This window comes from Rhinoderma darwinii, chromosome 6 (genome assembly GCF_050947455.1).
Source record: "Rhinoderma darwinii isolate aRhiDar2 chromosome 6, aRhiDar2.hap1, whole genome shotgun sequence".
In the NCBI taxonomy this organism is placed as follows: domain Eukaryota; kingdom Metazoa; phylum Chordata; class Amphibia; order Anura; family Rhinodermatidae; genus Rhinoderma; species Rhinoderma darwinii.
This window is the reverse complement of record NC_134692.1, coordinates 48,094,961-48,109,372: the sequence shown is the minus strand read 5'-3', so window position 1 is coordinate 48,109,372 and position 14,412 is coordinate 48,094,961. Positions and strand designations below refer to the sequence as shown.

The 14,412-nt window shown below is 41.4% G+C and overlaps 1 protein-coding gene across 2 annotated transcripts in view; it reads right to left on the bottom strand.

The window, feature by feature from the left end:
* Window positions 1–14,412, bottom strand: part of ERBB4 (erb-b2 receptor tyrosine kinase 4) — a 765,761-nt gene that overhangs the window by 99,078 nt on the left and 652,271 nt on the right. For both annotated transcript variants that reach the window (XM_075829649.1, XM_075829650.1), the window contains exon 20: window positions 2,964–3,149. In XM_075829649.1, coding sequence (XP_075685764.1) covers window positions 2,964–3,149 — 186 coding nt within the window. The remainder of the gene's footprint in view (window positions 1–2,963; window positions 3,150–14,412) is intronic.

The window sequence follows — 14,412 nt, the reverse complement described above, 5'->3', positions numbered from 1 at the left end:
CGCTCATGAAATACACAGCAATCCTTATGTATTGCAGTGTATCGCCTTTATCTGTGCTCTACTATTAAGTCTTTCTTCTGGAAAAGTTTAATAATAGAGCACTGATGGCAGACCTGGAGTCCTTCAATAGGCCTCCAACTGCCATAGCAACCGATAGGCCCCGAACATTTTTTTCGCAGGTGGGCTGATGAAGGGTGACAGACGTAGCCAATTCCCTCTGTTTAACCACTCTGATGCCGCAGTCAATACCTGAGCATCTGAGGGGTTCAACAGACATAACTTCGATCTCGGCTGTTGCAGGTGTGTGTCAGCTGTATTAAATAGTCAGCACACTCCGTGTATGGCGCGTGTTCAGCAGCTGAGCCCGCTCCATTTCGGAGTAGCGCACGTGCCGCTAAGGAGTTAATAAGTTTGTATTATAGTTTTACACCAGCTAGATAGAGTTGATATAACTAATACTAGTACTTTTCTTATTTAACCATCTTCTTTATTCTAATACATAATCTTTTTCCAAATTTGCTCAGCGGGTCTTTTTTCTAGGATGCGAACAGTTAACGCGGTTAATTTACCACAAAACAAGAGTCTAAATACTTAGTGTTAAGCACAGCGGAATTAGATTTATTGTGTGTATACTGCAGTTGTTGGATAAGTAGCTTTCGAAAATCAATATTTAATTAGCTCACATACTGTTTTATTACAAGCGCCGCTGAGAATCGCAGAGTATTTCCCCTGCTGCCTTCCCAAGGCGCAGCTTTGGTTTCTCTGGAAACAGACTCTAACACACCGGGATTTCACCATGGGGGCTGGACTACCGATCCCAGAGACGACAGAGATGTCATACTGTTTGCATTTGATCTAAACTTGTAAACAGGTCCTAGCTTGTAGACTTTATTGTAACATAATGAAAAAAGGAAATTTTAGACAATCTTACACCTCAAGTCTCCTTGGCCTGCCTTTTGCAGACTTCACATTCTCTACAGAGCTACTACCACAGCTGTCAAGCTATAAGTGCTCTCTTGTCTGGCAACAGATGCGTCTTTATCTACTATTTATTACAATGTAATTAAGATAGCAACTATATCGTAATCTTCATTTTAATATCTGCAAAAATAATCTTTCTAATCTCAGAAGAGGTCTAGTTCCAGTTCTGCAATAATGGGGCCATCTGAATTTAAATGTACTTATCCCATTGTGCCTAGGAGCTGTATGCGAACATTACAATACAGATTGGAACGATGCTTAAGCATTGTAACAGATGCTAAACTATTTTCTGAAAATGTCTTACAAACAATACAGTGTTATTTGTGGATTCTTTTTGGATCTTTTTTTACAATGGACTTTATATCAATTCAAAGACCAATTCAAAGACTAGTGTATGACCTTCCTAAACATCAAAAAATCATCAACGCCATCTACATGATGCCAATGTGCATGTTTCAGATGAACTATCAACTGCACAAAACTTTGTCCTCAGTCATATAAATGCAAATAAGCAAAGTAATAAGACAATAATTGGGGAGACAGAGAACATGTGGTACAAATACTATACATGTTGATGGCTTCACTTGTCACTCTAAGGCTTCGTTCACATCTGCTTTGGGACTCCATTCATGGGTTCTGCCATAGCTTTCTGTCAGGGGAACCCATGAACGGAATCCAACGGAAACCATAGGTTTCCGTTGCATCACCCTTGATTTCCATTGAGTGAAAATGGTTTCCGTTTGTCACCATTGTTTTGACGGAATCAATAGTGCAGTTGACTAGAATATTGATTCCGTCGGAACCCTTAAGAAACGGTGACAAACGGAAACTGTCTGCACCGGATCCATCACCATTGAAATCAATCAAGTTTGGATTCCGTTCATGGGTTCCCTTGATGGAAAGCTCCAATGGAACCCATGAATGGAATCCTAACGCAGGTGTGGACGAAGCACAAGCAATAAAGTAACATACGTATCATAAGATTTATATACCCTATTTAACTAAGGATTTACTTGTATGGTGAGACAGCTGTGCCTAAAGTTATTACATAATTGCGCTACTAGAGTTGCCATGTTATTATGGTACAAATGGCAGATTTTAAGACCAAAGTAAGAATCTCTCCAAGCTCTATTACGATGCCACTAAAAAATCTAAAGTGGTCTCTAATTGAGAGCATTGGGACATTTGACTTGAATGAACATAACAAAAAAAAAATGGAGAAGTTAACAAAAGTATTGACTGAAATACAGTGGGGCAGATTTATTAATATTGTTTTACAAGTTTAGAACTAGACCAGATGCACAAAAGTTATTACAGTGAATCATGCTGTATGATAAATTTAGCACATCTTTAAACTCTTTTGTCTAACTTTGCCACCTTTTGGTTGACTTGCTTTAGACAAACTTTTTGCACCAAAATTTTGGTGCCATGTGGTGCAATATAAACATTGCCCCTTTTCCTCCAAGTCACGCCCCCTTGTCGAGCAATGCACAAAAAGTGTCTAAAAAAGTTTGAAAATGTGGCACATGGCATGTGTGCCAGAATTCTGGCTCAATTTCAACTAGAACTCGGGTGCATTTTGAATAGTAAATCTCCTCCCATATGTTTCATGTAGGTACCTTTAGGAACATTTTAACTTCTGAGTTGATTTCAACCTATTTTTTTTAAGGGCAATTTAGAAAAAAAAAATCTAGGCTTACATAATGCACCATGCAGTTGGCAAGCAGACTCTCCAAAAATATTTGTTTTACTGGAAATAAGCCCTCATATGAGCTAATAGGTGTTACACAGCAGACAGGCTGCTATTCCTACAGGTGAATGAGTGTAAAATACTGTTTTTTCAGAAATGTATGGAGAGAACAGATGTTCTCTACAAAGACTGAGTAAAGCTTCTGCTCCGGTGACGTTACCGCTTTCATAGCTCTCATGCCTTTACATTTTCTTAACTTTTACTTACGTAAAGAGATAAAGTTATTCCTTACCTTTGCTATCTGAACACACCAGTTAAGAAGAAGCTGTGAACCAATGTTGTCCTTGTGTTCATGTACATAATCCAGAAGGCATCCATGAGGCATTAGCTGGGTGACCAGTTGAATAGTAGGACTCAGGCACACTCCAAGCAAGCGGACCAAGTGGGGATGATCCATACTAGCCATAATCAGGGCTTCCTAAAATTAGAAGCATACAATCCAGTTATTCCTAGTCACTACTAAGTACTATTACTATATTAACATTAAAGGGCCTTGAAAATGTTTTTTTTTCATAAACAGTACAGTTGATTTTTATAAAGAAGAGGCGGAAACATGTTTAAATTCACCATCTACAGCAAGTCACTTTTGACATTTTAAAATACAAAGGCCAACTGGAGTGCTCTCAAGTGGTGGGACCCTGTCAAAATAATTTTTATATTTCAATTTCCAGGACCTTTAGGGGAAGGTGAAAGTTTACTACGTATGGACATACACAGCTCCCATTTTACTCAAAGGGGTTCTCCCATTAGTGCAAGCCCTGTCCATAAGCCCTATCAAGGCATATGCATGTAATAGAGGGGGTCCGCTGCTTGAGAACCCCACTTTATTAGCCAGAGCAGAGAACGGCAGCAGGGAGAATCTCCTGTCCTAGTGGACAACCCCTTTAATAACAAATCTGTATACAGTACCCATTGTGGCAGCTGCTGGCAGTCAGAATTTTATCATTTATCTGTATGGCTGTGTGAAGGGAAGCAGGGGATTTAGAGCTCAGAAAAAAAAAAAAAAAAATAGCGCTCCAGCTCTCATAAATATATATTATAAAATTAATCAGCACAGAATTTTGAACCTCAAACCAAATGATGTTTAAAAGTGAAGGTGCATTTAGTTTTCTAGAAAAAAAGAAGCTGAAATTATACTCTATAATTGCCACTTATATCTTCCAGTGCTTCCTCTGTAAATAAAAAGCAGATGTCTTAGTTTTGCATTCTCCTGTCATAATGGAAAGGAAAAAACATATTTTAAAAAAACTGATATTGCTGAGTTAGTAGAAAGAAATTCAAACACTTGAACAGTTGCTGAGGGATGTACTAAGCTTTAGGACGTGTACAGCATTATAAGAATTCATTCTACAACAGGGACAATGATCCATTTATTAAAAATAATTCACGACAAAAATCGGATTAGTCCTGTAGGATGATTCTTCAGGTTCAGCTTTTTATCCCAGTTTCTGCATTTAGTATCATCAATAGCATCCATCGTACAAAGAGATGGCACTGCTATAGGCATACTAAGTGAAAGTCTCATTCATTTGGTGACTAGTTGTGGAATTATGTTGGATTTAAGCTAACATGGTAGTAATGTTCTAACCAAGTTCACATAATCCATTGGCATGGGGAATGGAGTCAACCTAAACCTTAGTCTCACTTACCAGGGTCATTAAAGAAGTTTCTGGAGCATGGCTCTACTTATGTCTCATTTGTGGATGAGGAAAACATACATAGTGCTCTAAATATAGTACAGTACATATATTTGTAAGTAAACAACCTTCCCTCTTCTCCCTCCACTCTTCTGGATGCCATGGTTTCTGCCCACTGTCTATTTATACCTGCCTTTCCTGTTCCTCCTTTGCCTGTGATTCTGCTCTGCTTGTTTCCTGGCTCTGATGCTGCTGCTTGAACTACTGATCCTCTGCTTGTTATTGATCTTGGCTTACTGACCACTGTCCTGCTCAGCGTTTTGTACCTCGTGCACTCCTGGTTTGACTCGGCTCGATCACGACTCTCGTTGCTCACGGTGTCTCCGTGGGCAGCTGCCCCATTTCCCTAGCTTCTGTGTATCCTTGTCTGTTTGTCTGTCGTGCACTTACTGAGCGTAGGGACCGTCGCCCAGTTGTACCCCGTCGCCTAGGATGGGTCGTTGCAAGTAGGCAGGGACTGAGTGGCGGGTAGATTAGGGCTCACCTGTCTGTCTCCCTACCCCGTCATTACATATATATATATATATATATATATATATATATATATATATATATATATATATATATATAAAAAACAAGGTGTTGGGACACACCTCTTTATCATTGAATTCACATGTTTTTTTATTCAGTTCCATTGCCAAAGGTTTAGAAAATCAAGCACCTAGCCATGCAGTCTGTCTTTACCAACATTTGTGAAAGAATGGGTCGTTCTAAAGTGTATAATAGGATGCCAACATTGCAAGTCAGTTCATTAAATCTCTATCCTCCTAGATATTCCACGATCAACTGTGAGCAATATTATTAGAAAGTGGAATGGAAGCATTTAGGAACTACATGAAGTGGCAAACCCCCGTAAAGTTACAGAACGGGGTCACCGAGTGCTGAGGTGCATAGTGCATACAAGTTGCCAATGCTCTGCTGACTCAATTTTAGAGCTGCAAAACTCCTCTGGCATTAACATCAGCAGAAAAACTGTGCGCCGGGAGCTTCATGACATGGGTTTTCCATGGCTGAGCAGCTGCATGCAAGCCTTACATCACCAAGCACAATGTTAAGCGTCAGATGGAGTGGTGTAAAGCACGCCGCCACTGGACTCTGGAGCAGTAGAAACATGTTATGTGGAGTGACAAATCACTCTTCTCTATCTGACAGGCTGATGGATAAATCTGGGTTTGGATAATTCCAGTAAATTGTTACCTACCTGCCTGACTTCATTGTGCCAACCGTAGAGTTTGGTGGAGGGGGAATGATGCTATGGGGTTGTTTTTCAGGGGTTGGACTAGGCATTTTAGTACTAGTGAATGGAAATCTTAATGCTTCAGAATACCTAGACATTTTGGACTATTGCATGCTTCCAACATTGTGGGAAGAATTTGGGTTCGGACCTTTTCTGTTCCAGCATGACTGTGCCCTAATGTACAAAGCAAGGTCCATAAAGACATGGTTGGGTGAGAGTTTGGTGTGAAGAACTTGACTGGCCTGTACAAAGCTCTGACCTCAACCCCATCGAACACCTTTGGGATGAATTAGAACGGAGATTGCGAGCCAGGCCCTCTCGTCCATGATCAGTGTCTGTCCTCACAAATGCTGTGCTGGATGAATTGGCAAAAATTTCCACAGACACACTATAAAATCTTGTAGAAAGCCTTCCCAGAAGAGTGGAAGCTCTTGTAGCTGCAAAGGGGGGGACCAAATACATATTAATGCCTATGCATTTAGAATGGGATATATATATATATATATATATATATATACACACACACACATGCACATCAAATCTTTGAGTCCCTGCCTTACTTATGATACTTACCAAGGCAATAAGTATGTTGCCTTCCTTCTCCCTATGATAAGTGTGCGTTGACAAGTATGTATCTGCAGATTATGCATAAAACTAATCGTATTACCATTTAGCACAAGGCAATACATTGCAGCCTTTTATCACTCCAAGGTTTTTTAGTTTAAAGATCTTACATGTTATTTATATATATATATATATATATTTTTTTTATTTTAACCAGAGTTTCAAGGCCTTTGTTGTTGACTATCGGGGGGTAGAAATGATTGCTATCAGAGTTCGTCTTCCAGCAGCTCCTTGAAGAGTGAGAAGACAGAATCACAATGACCGAACACAGAGAAGCGATTAAGTGGACACCCCATGTGGGATCTCTCTATACACGATGCTTTGTGGACACACAATACAGAATCATTAGCCAACACCTGGGGGACTCTTTACAGCTTCAAGTTAATGTTCATCTTCCAAAATTTCCATTACCACCTTCTTCTCACAGATAGTCACACCTTAACTTATCGAACAGCTGGATTTTACGGCCAACATCAAATGAAGAGGTACTTGATACACGATCCAATTTGCAGAGTGCAGGGCCAGCTTATTAATGGACCAAATGACATAAAATTACATTTCCTTTAAAACATTGAGTTGTCTGTGTCTGATTTTTCAGCATCTAATAACAGACATTTGTATTGTTGTTTGAGTATGCTAGTATATACGTTCTTAGTTTTCATTAATGCTATTAGTGTTAGACAGACAAGGAACAGTGCTTATAAAAAAACATACATTCCATTCTGCTGAAAGCTTAATGGAAAAAATATAAAAACAGATCAAGAAAACATCAAGAAAACCAGTGGTCAGAGAATGGGGCGTAAGTAAAGGCTCATGGGTCCCCGATGCAAAAGTTCTTCTTGGGCCCGCCCCAACTTCTCTTCATGGCCAACTGCCTGCAGTTTTTATCTGCATCGCTTTGTCTCTTAAGTGACCCATCGATGTAGCACTAGCAGCCAGGGGAGTTGCGAACGATTTTAAACATCAAGGGCACAATCCCTAAGACATATGTTTTGCCCCTTCAAAAAAACTATAGATATTGTAACGGGATTAACTCGTGGGATCGCCATCTACTGGGATAGACAGGCACTTCAGGCACAACAAGAACATAGTCCACTCCAGTTAAATGTGGTGCAACTGGCCGCAACCAGCTTTATTTGTTATTCAGGCAGTTAAAGAAACAACATAAACAGGTGCAAAAGAAAATCCTAGGTCGTCTGGCCACTAACTACAGGTAGAAGAGCTAACTCAAGAGAGCAGAGCCTAGAGCTCAGAGTCTCTAACAAAACCACAGCAGTTGCTTTGCTCACAACAGGAGCAGCGAGCCATCAGCTTGTGAACTCCCGGCCTTTATAAACCACACCTCAGCTGTTGAAGGTAATTAGCCACAACCATCCGAAACACTGAGTGGGTAACTGGAGTAGGAACGCACCCAACTCTCCCTACTTCAACAGTCAGGCCCCTTTCACATGTTTTAAATAAAGCCCTTGAGTAGGGAAACACAGCTTCCTTGCTACAAAATCTCTCTGGCTTTTTAAAACGTATAAAACGGGAACCTGGGAGGAATATACACTCCTTCAAACACTTTTCCCCTGGTCCTGTCACAATATATACAGTGAAGGAAATAAGTATTTGATCCCTTGCTGATTTTGTAAGTTTGCCCACTGTCAAAGACATGAACAGTCTAGAATTTTTAGGCTAGGTTGATTTTACCAGTGAGAGATAGATTATATTAAAAAAACAAAACGAAAATCACATTGTCAAAATTATATATATTTATTTGCATTGTGCACAGAGAAATAAGTATTTGATCCCTTTGGCAAACAAGACTTAATACTTGGTGGCAAAACCCTTGTTGGCAAGCACAGCAGTCAGACGTTTTTTGTAGTTGATGATGAGGTTTGCACACATGTTAGATGGAATTTTGGCCCACTCCTCTTTGCAGATCATCTGTAAATCATTAAGATTTCGAGGCTGTCGCTTGGCAACTCGGATCTTCAGCTCCCTCCATAAATTTTCGATGGGATTAACGTCTGGAGACTGGCTAGGCCACTCCATGACCTTAATGTGCTTCTTTTTGAGCCACTCCTTTGTTGCCTTGGCTGTATGTTTCGGGTCATTGTCGTGCTGGAAGACCCAGCCACGAGCCATTTTTAATGTCCTGGTGGAGGGAAGGAGGTTGTCACTCAGAATTTGACGGTACATGACTCCATCCACTCTCCCATTGATGCGGTGAAGTAGTCCTGTGCCCTTAGCAGAGAAACACCCCCAAAACATAATGTTTCCACCTCCATTCTTGACAGTGGGGACGGTGTTCTTTGGGTCATAGGCAGCATTTCTCTTCCTCCAAACACGGCGAGTTGAGTTAATGCCAAAGAGCTTAATTTTAGTCTCATCTGACCACAGCACCTTCTCCCAATCACTCTCAGAATCATCCAGATGTTCATTTGCAAACTTCAGACGGGCCTGTACATGTGCCTTCTTGAGCAGGGGAACCTCGCGGGCACTGCAGGATTTTAATTCATTACGGCGTAATGTGTTACCAATGGTTTTCTTGGTGACTGTGGTCCCAGCTGCCTTGAGATCATTAACAAGTTCCCCCCGTGTAGTTTTCGGCTGAGCTCTCACCTTCCTCAGGATCAAGGATACCCCACGAGGTGAGATTTTGCATGGAGCCCCAGATCGATGTCGATTGACAGTCATTTTGTATGTATTCCATTTTCTTACTATTGCACCAACAGTTGTCTCCTTCTCACCCAGCGTCTTACTTATGGTTTTGTAGACCATTCCAGCCTTGTGCAGGTCTATGATCTTGTCCCTGACATCCTTAGAAAGCTCTTTGGTCTTGCCCATGTTGTAGAGGTTAGAGTCAGACTGATTAATTGAGTCTGTGGACAGGAGTCTTTTATACAGGTGACCATTTAAGACAGCTGTCTTTAATGCAGGCACCAAGTTGATTTGGAGCGTGTAACTGGTCTGGAGGAGGCTGAACTCTTAATGGTTGGTAGGGGATCAAATACTTATTTCTCTGTGCACAATGCAAATAAATATATATAATTCTGACTATATGATTTTCTGTTTTTTTTTAAATATAATCTATCTCTTACTGGTAAAATTAACCTAGCCTAAAAATTCTAGACTGTTCATGTCTTTGACAGTGGGCAAACTTACAAAATCAGCAAGGGATCAAATACTTATTTCCTTCACTGTATATATATATATATATATATATATATATATATATATATATATATACATATATATATATATATATATATATATATATATATATAAATATATATTCTATCGGAGTCAGCATGTCTATAAGACTATGACCCTTATAGCTCCACCACTGGATAGGATTAGATTCAGCGGCTCAGCAGATAGTATCACACATGATAGGCTTGGATACTGATCCCTGCAGATAGTATCACATATGATAAGCTTGGTGTAATAACGGGGTAAGGAGACATACAAGTGAACCCTAATCTACCCACCACTCAGTCCCTGCCTACTTGCACGGCCCGTCCTAGGCGACGGCGTACAACTGGGCGACGGTCCCTACGCTGAATAAGTGCATGACAGACAAGGGTACACAGAAGCTAAGGGAAATGGGGCAGTTGCCCACGGCAACACCGTGAGCAACAAGATTAGTGAATGAGCCGCGTCAAACCAGGAGTGTACGAGGTACCAAACGCAGAGCAGGAGAGTAGTCAGTAAAGCTAGGGTCAATTTGAAGCAGAGGTCAATAGTACTAGCAGGAACAGCAGAGCCAGGAAACCAGACAGAATCACAGGTAAAGGAAGAGCAGGAAATGAAGGTATAAATAGACCGAGGGCGGGAGCTAGAACCGTCTGGCCAGGCTGTGATTGGTTCTCCGACTCCTGAGCCTACCAGCCTGAGTGGTAGCAGATCGAGTCACTCTATCAGACCTAGGAGCAAATGCAGACTGATTAACCACGGGCGTCGACACAGAAGCTGTGTCTGGCAGATCCTTTACACTTGGATACTGGGCCCAGCAGACAATATCACACATGATAAGCTTAGATACAGGACCCAGCTGACACTATGACACAATATAGACTTAGATACAGGGCTTAGCAGACAGTATCACACACAGTAGTCTTAGATACAGAGCCCAGCAGACAGTATCACACATTTTAGGCTTAGATACACGGCCTAGAAGACAGTATCAAACATGATATACTTAGATACAGGACCTAGTAGACAGTATTCTTATACTTACTCTCCTCGCACTTCATCACCAGGTGCTGCCCGGGTACTGACGCCATTTAGCGTCACAACATTGTGCGCGGCGCAAATAATGTCTAGACACTGAAAGGCACTGGAACTTAGTTTGGCGCCCGGTGACGAGGACGACCCCATTCAGCCGCGAGAAGGGTAAGTATACTGTTACTTTAGTAACAGGGGCCCATGTCGTTTATTACTACATTACTACAGTAACTCTGGATAGAAGTGACCTGGTTTCGGGGAATGATCACAATTGTGACTGCTGTGACAACCTATAGCTACGGCACTGGTCAAGGATTTTATAGGCCACATAAAATATTTGACAGTATATAATTTCTTAATCATTACAAAACAATATAACTAAACCTTTATGCTGTCATTTTACTGACTTCCAGTGGGTAGTATATGAACACATAATGTATGCAATTTTAAAGAAACAGCATAGGCAAAAGTGAATTATTGTGTTCATGCCTTCTGCAGTGCCTAAGGGGATGGTCCATGACACATTGGTCCAAAGAACACCAAAGAGAGAATCAATGTGTCAGGCACCTCCCCCTCATTCCCAGCATGACGCATAGCACAGTGTATCACTTTGACTAGAGTATTCCTTTAATGTATCCTAAATTGTAGTAACTGTAGTTGATAATCTTAAACAGTTTTACTGTCACCAAACCATTGGTTCTTTTAGAAAAATTAAGATTGTATAACAAAGACCCATTAAACTCGAGTCTCTAACAACAGTCTGTCATAAACACTCTACTATATATTGGAACGCCAGGGCACGTGCTTAAAGGTTTATCAGGAAGCAGAGACATGCAAAGAGCAATCCTAAATAATAAGAAGTTCTTAAGTATAGGCTTTCAATTTCTTCTTGTACATTTCTGGCACTAATTGTTCCTCTCAGAAGCCGTAGCATACTTACAGTTACAGGCCTTTGTCTGTTTCATTGTGATGAATGTATCAAGAGCTGCACAGTAATTGTCTACTGTGTTATACAGTCCTTTCTTATTATTATTTTAACAGGCACCACAAAATAAGTATGCTTGACAGTCAGCTTTAGTTTCCAGATAAGTAAATGTACATTCATGTGAATACTCATTTGTTGCCTACTAGTATTTGCAGGTGATAATTGTTTTCTCTCTAGTGTGGATGGATCCTATGTTCTATTTGAAATAAATAGAGAAAATAAAATCGAGTGTTGATTTTCAGATAATCCCTGTGACTCTTGGAAGCATATATCAAAACTACAAGTATTAATGGAATATCTCCCAACTTTTGAATTCAGACATTTTAAGCCACGCCCCTAACCACGCCCAATATCCAGCATAAACACATCATATCACGGCCAGATCCTTCTTCAAATAACAAGATCATATTCTCATTGCGGATTTCTAGACTTACAATTACAAAAAAAAACTATGGATTTCACCAATATTATGGATCAGGTTATATCGTCTTTATGTTACTTTTTCTAACTTGGGTATAACATATGCTCATCATGGTGGAAGCAGCTGCAGGACAAACCAAGAGGCTGAGAGCAATGAAAGTCAAGAGGGAGACCCTGTGGTTGATGACTTTTCAATTGACAGGTAGCAGAGTTACATGATGGGGATTTTTTTTTCCAGTTGTATAACTCTACTACTGGTCAATGGAAAAATCATCCACCAGAGCCCCCTTGTAGATAGCTCCACACACAGCTCTCTGTAGATCGCTCCGAACACAGCCCCCCTGTAGATAGCTCCACACACAGCCCCCCTGTAGATAGCTCCACACACAGCCCCCCTGTAGATAGCTCCACACACAGCCCCCTGTAGATAGCTCCACACACAGCCCCCCTGTAGATAGCTCCACACACAGCCCCCTGTAGATAGCTCCACACACAGCCCCCCCTGTAGATAGCGCCACACACAGCCCCCCTGTAGATAGTGCCACACACAGCCCCCTTTTGTACATAGCGCCACACAACCCCCTCCCCCTTGAACATAGTGCCACACAGCCACCCTTCCCCCTTGTACATAGTGCCCAACAACCCCCTACCCCCTTTTACATAGTGCCACACAACCCCCCTACCCCCTTTTACATAGTGCCAAACAACCCCCCTCCCCCTTATAAATAGTGCCACACAACCACCCTTCCCCCTTGTACATAGTGCCACACAACCCCCTCCCCCCTTGTACATGGTGCCACACAACCCCCCTCCCCCTTATACATAGTGCCACACAACCCCCTTATACTTTGTGCCACAATGCCGCCAGAGGAGAGAGCGGTAGAGGTAGTCTGCTGCTGCCACTCTCCGCTCTGCTTTGACGTCACTCACCATCAGAAGAAGGCAGGAGTCTTGCAGCGGCGTTCTCACTGGTGTCGATACCGGCCCGAGAGTGGACCAGTCCAGTCACCAGACTTGTCAGGTCAGGTGACAGGTCAGGTGACTGGACTGGTCCACTCCCGGGCCGGCATCGATCCCAGTCAGAACACCGCCGCAAGACTCCTACCTTCTTCTGAAGCTGATCGCTGCTGCAGTCGTCTGGCATGCAGGGCGCCTGTCAGCAGCGATCAGCTGTTTTGATACAGCTGCAGCGCCCAGCGGGACATTTTGCAGACCGCCCGGGACGGCAGGACCCCGGTGAGAAACCGGACTGTCCCACCGGATCCGGGAAGGTTGGAAGGTATGCCTAAAATAACTCTGACTGATGTAGTATTTCCTGGACCATAGATATTGTGCACAGAAAACCTCATGTTATGGTATATTTGGAGAAATATTAACCCCTTAATGACCAGCATATAGTCTTTTTCCGTCAGCCGTTTGGGGTAGTTCTTCTGAAGTCGGCACTTCAAAAGAAGTTTTCCCGAATTTGGCGGGGCGCTTCAGAAGCCCGTGCTGTTGCTAACAGCCTCGGGCTTTAGGGCATCGATCGGAGACCACTAGCAGTGGTGTCCGATCATGTTTAACCCCTCGGATGCGGCGGTCAATAGCGACCGTCGCATCTGAGAGGTTTTAGAGGGAGGGGGGCGATGGTTTCTATAGCACTTGGGGGCCCCCAGGCCTGCCTTTAGTAAGTGCTTGTTAGGTCATGCCAGAGGCATGGCCTAACAGATGCCTGTCAGTTTTAGATTGGCGATAAAAAGATCGCATAGTAAAGTCCCCTAGTGGAACTAAAAAAAGTTAAAAAAGTTTAACAAAGTTTGTAATAAATAAATAAAAGTTCCAATTAAATAATAATTAAAAACCCACTTTTTCCCTTTACAAAATACTTTATTATGAAAAAAAGTAAAAAGCTACATTTATTTGGTATCACCGCGTCCGTAACGACCCCAACTATAAAACCATTGCATTATTTAACCCACACGGTGAATGGCGTAAAAAAAAAAAAAAAAAAACAATGCCAGAATTGCTGTTTTCTGTTCATCCAACCTTTTAAAAAAAAAAATTTGATCAACAGTGATCAAAAAGTCGCATGTACTCCTAAATGGTACGAAAAAAAGCTACAAGTTGTCCCACAAAAAAAAAAAGCCCTCATACAGCTATGTCAGCAGAAAAATAATAAACTTATAACTCTTAAAATATGGCAACATAAAAACAAACAATTTGAAAAATAGACTGTGTAAAAGTAGTAAAACATAAAAAAACTAGCTAAAAATAGTATCGCTGCAATTGTAACGACCCACTGAACAAAGTTATGATGTTATTTATACCACACGGTAAATGGCGTAAATTTAAGACACAAAGAAGAGTGGCAACATTTCAGGTATTTTTCCTATTACCCCACCAAAAAAGTTAATAAAATTGATCAATAAATTATAAGTACCCCAAAATGGTGCTATTAAAAAAATACAACTTGTTCGCGAAAAAACAAGTTCTTATACAGCTATGTTGACGGAAAAAGAAAAAAGTT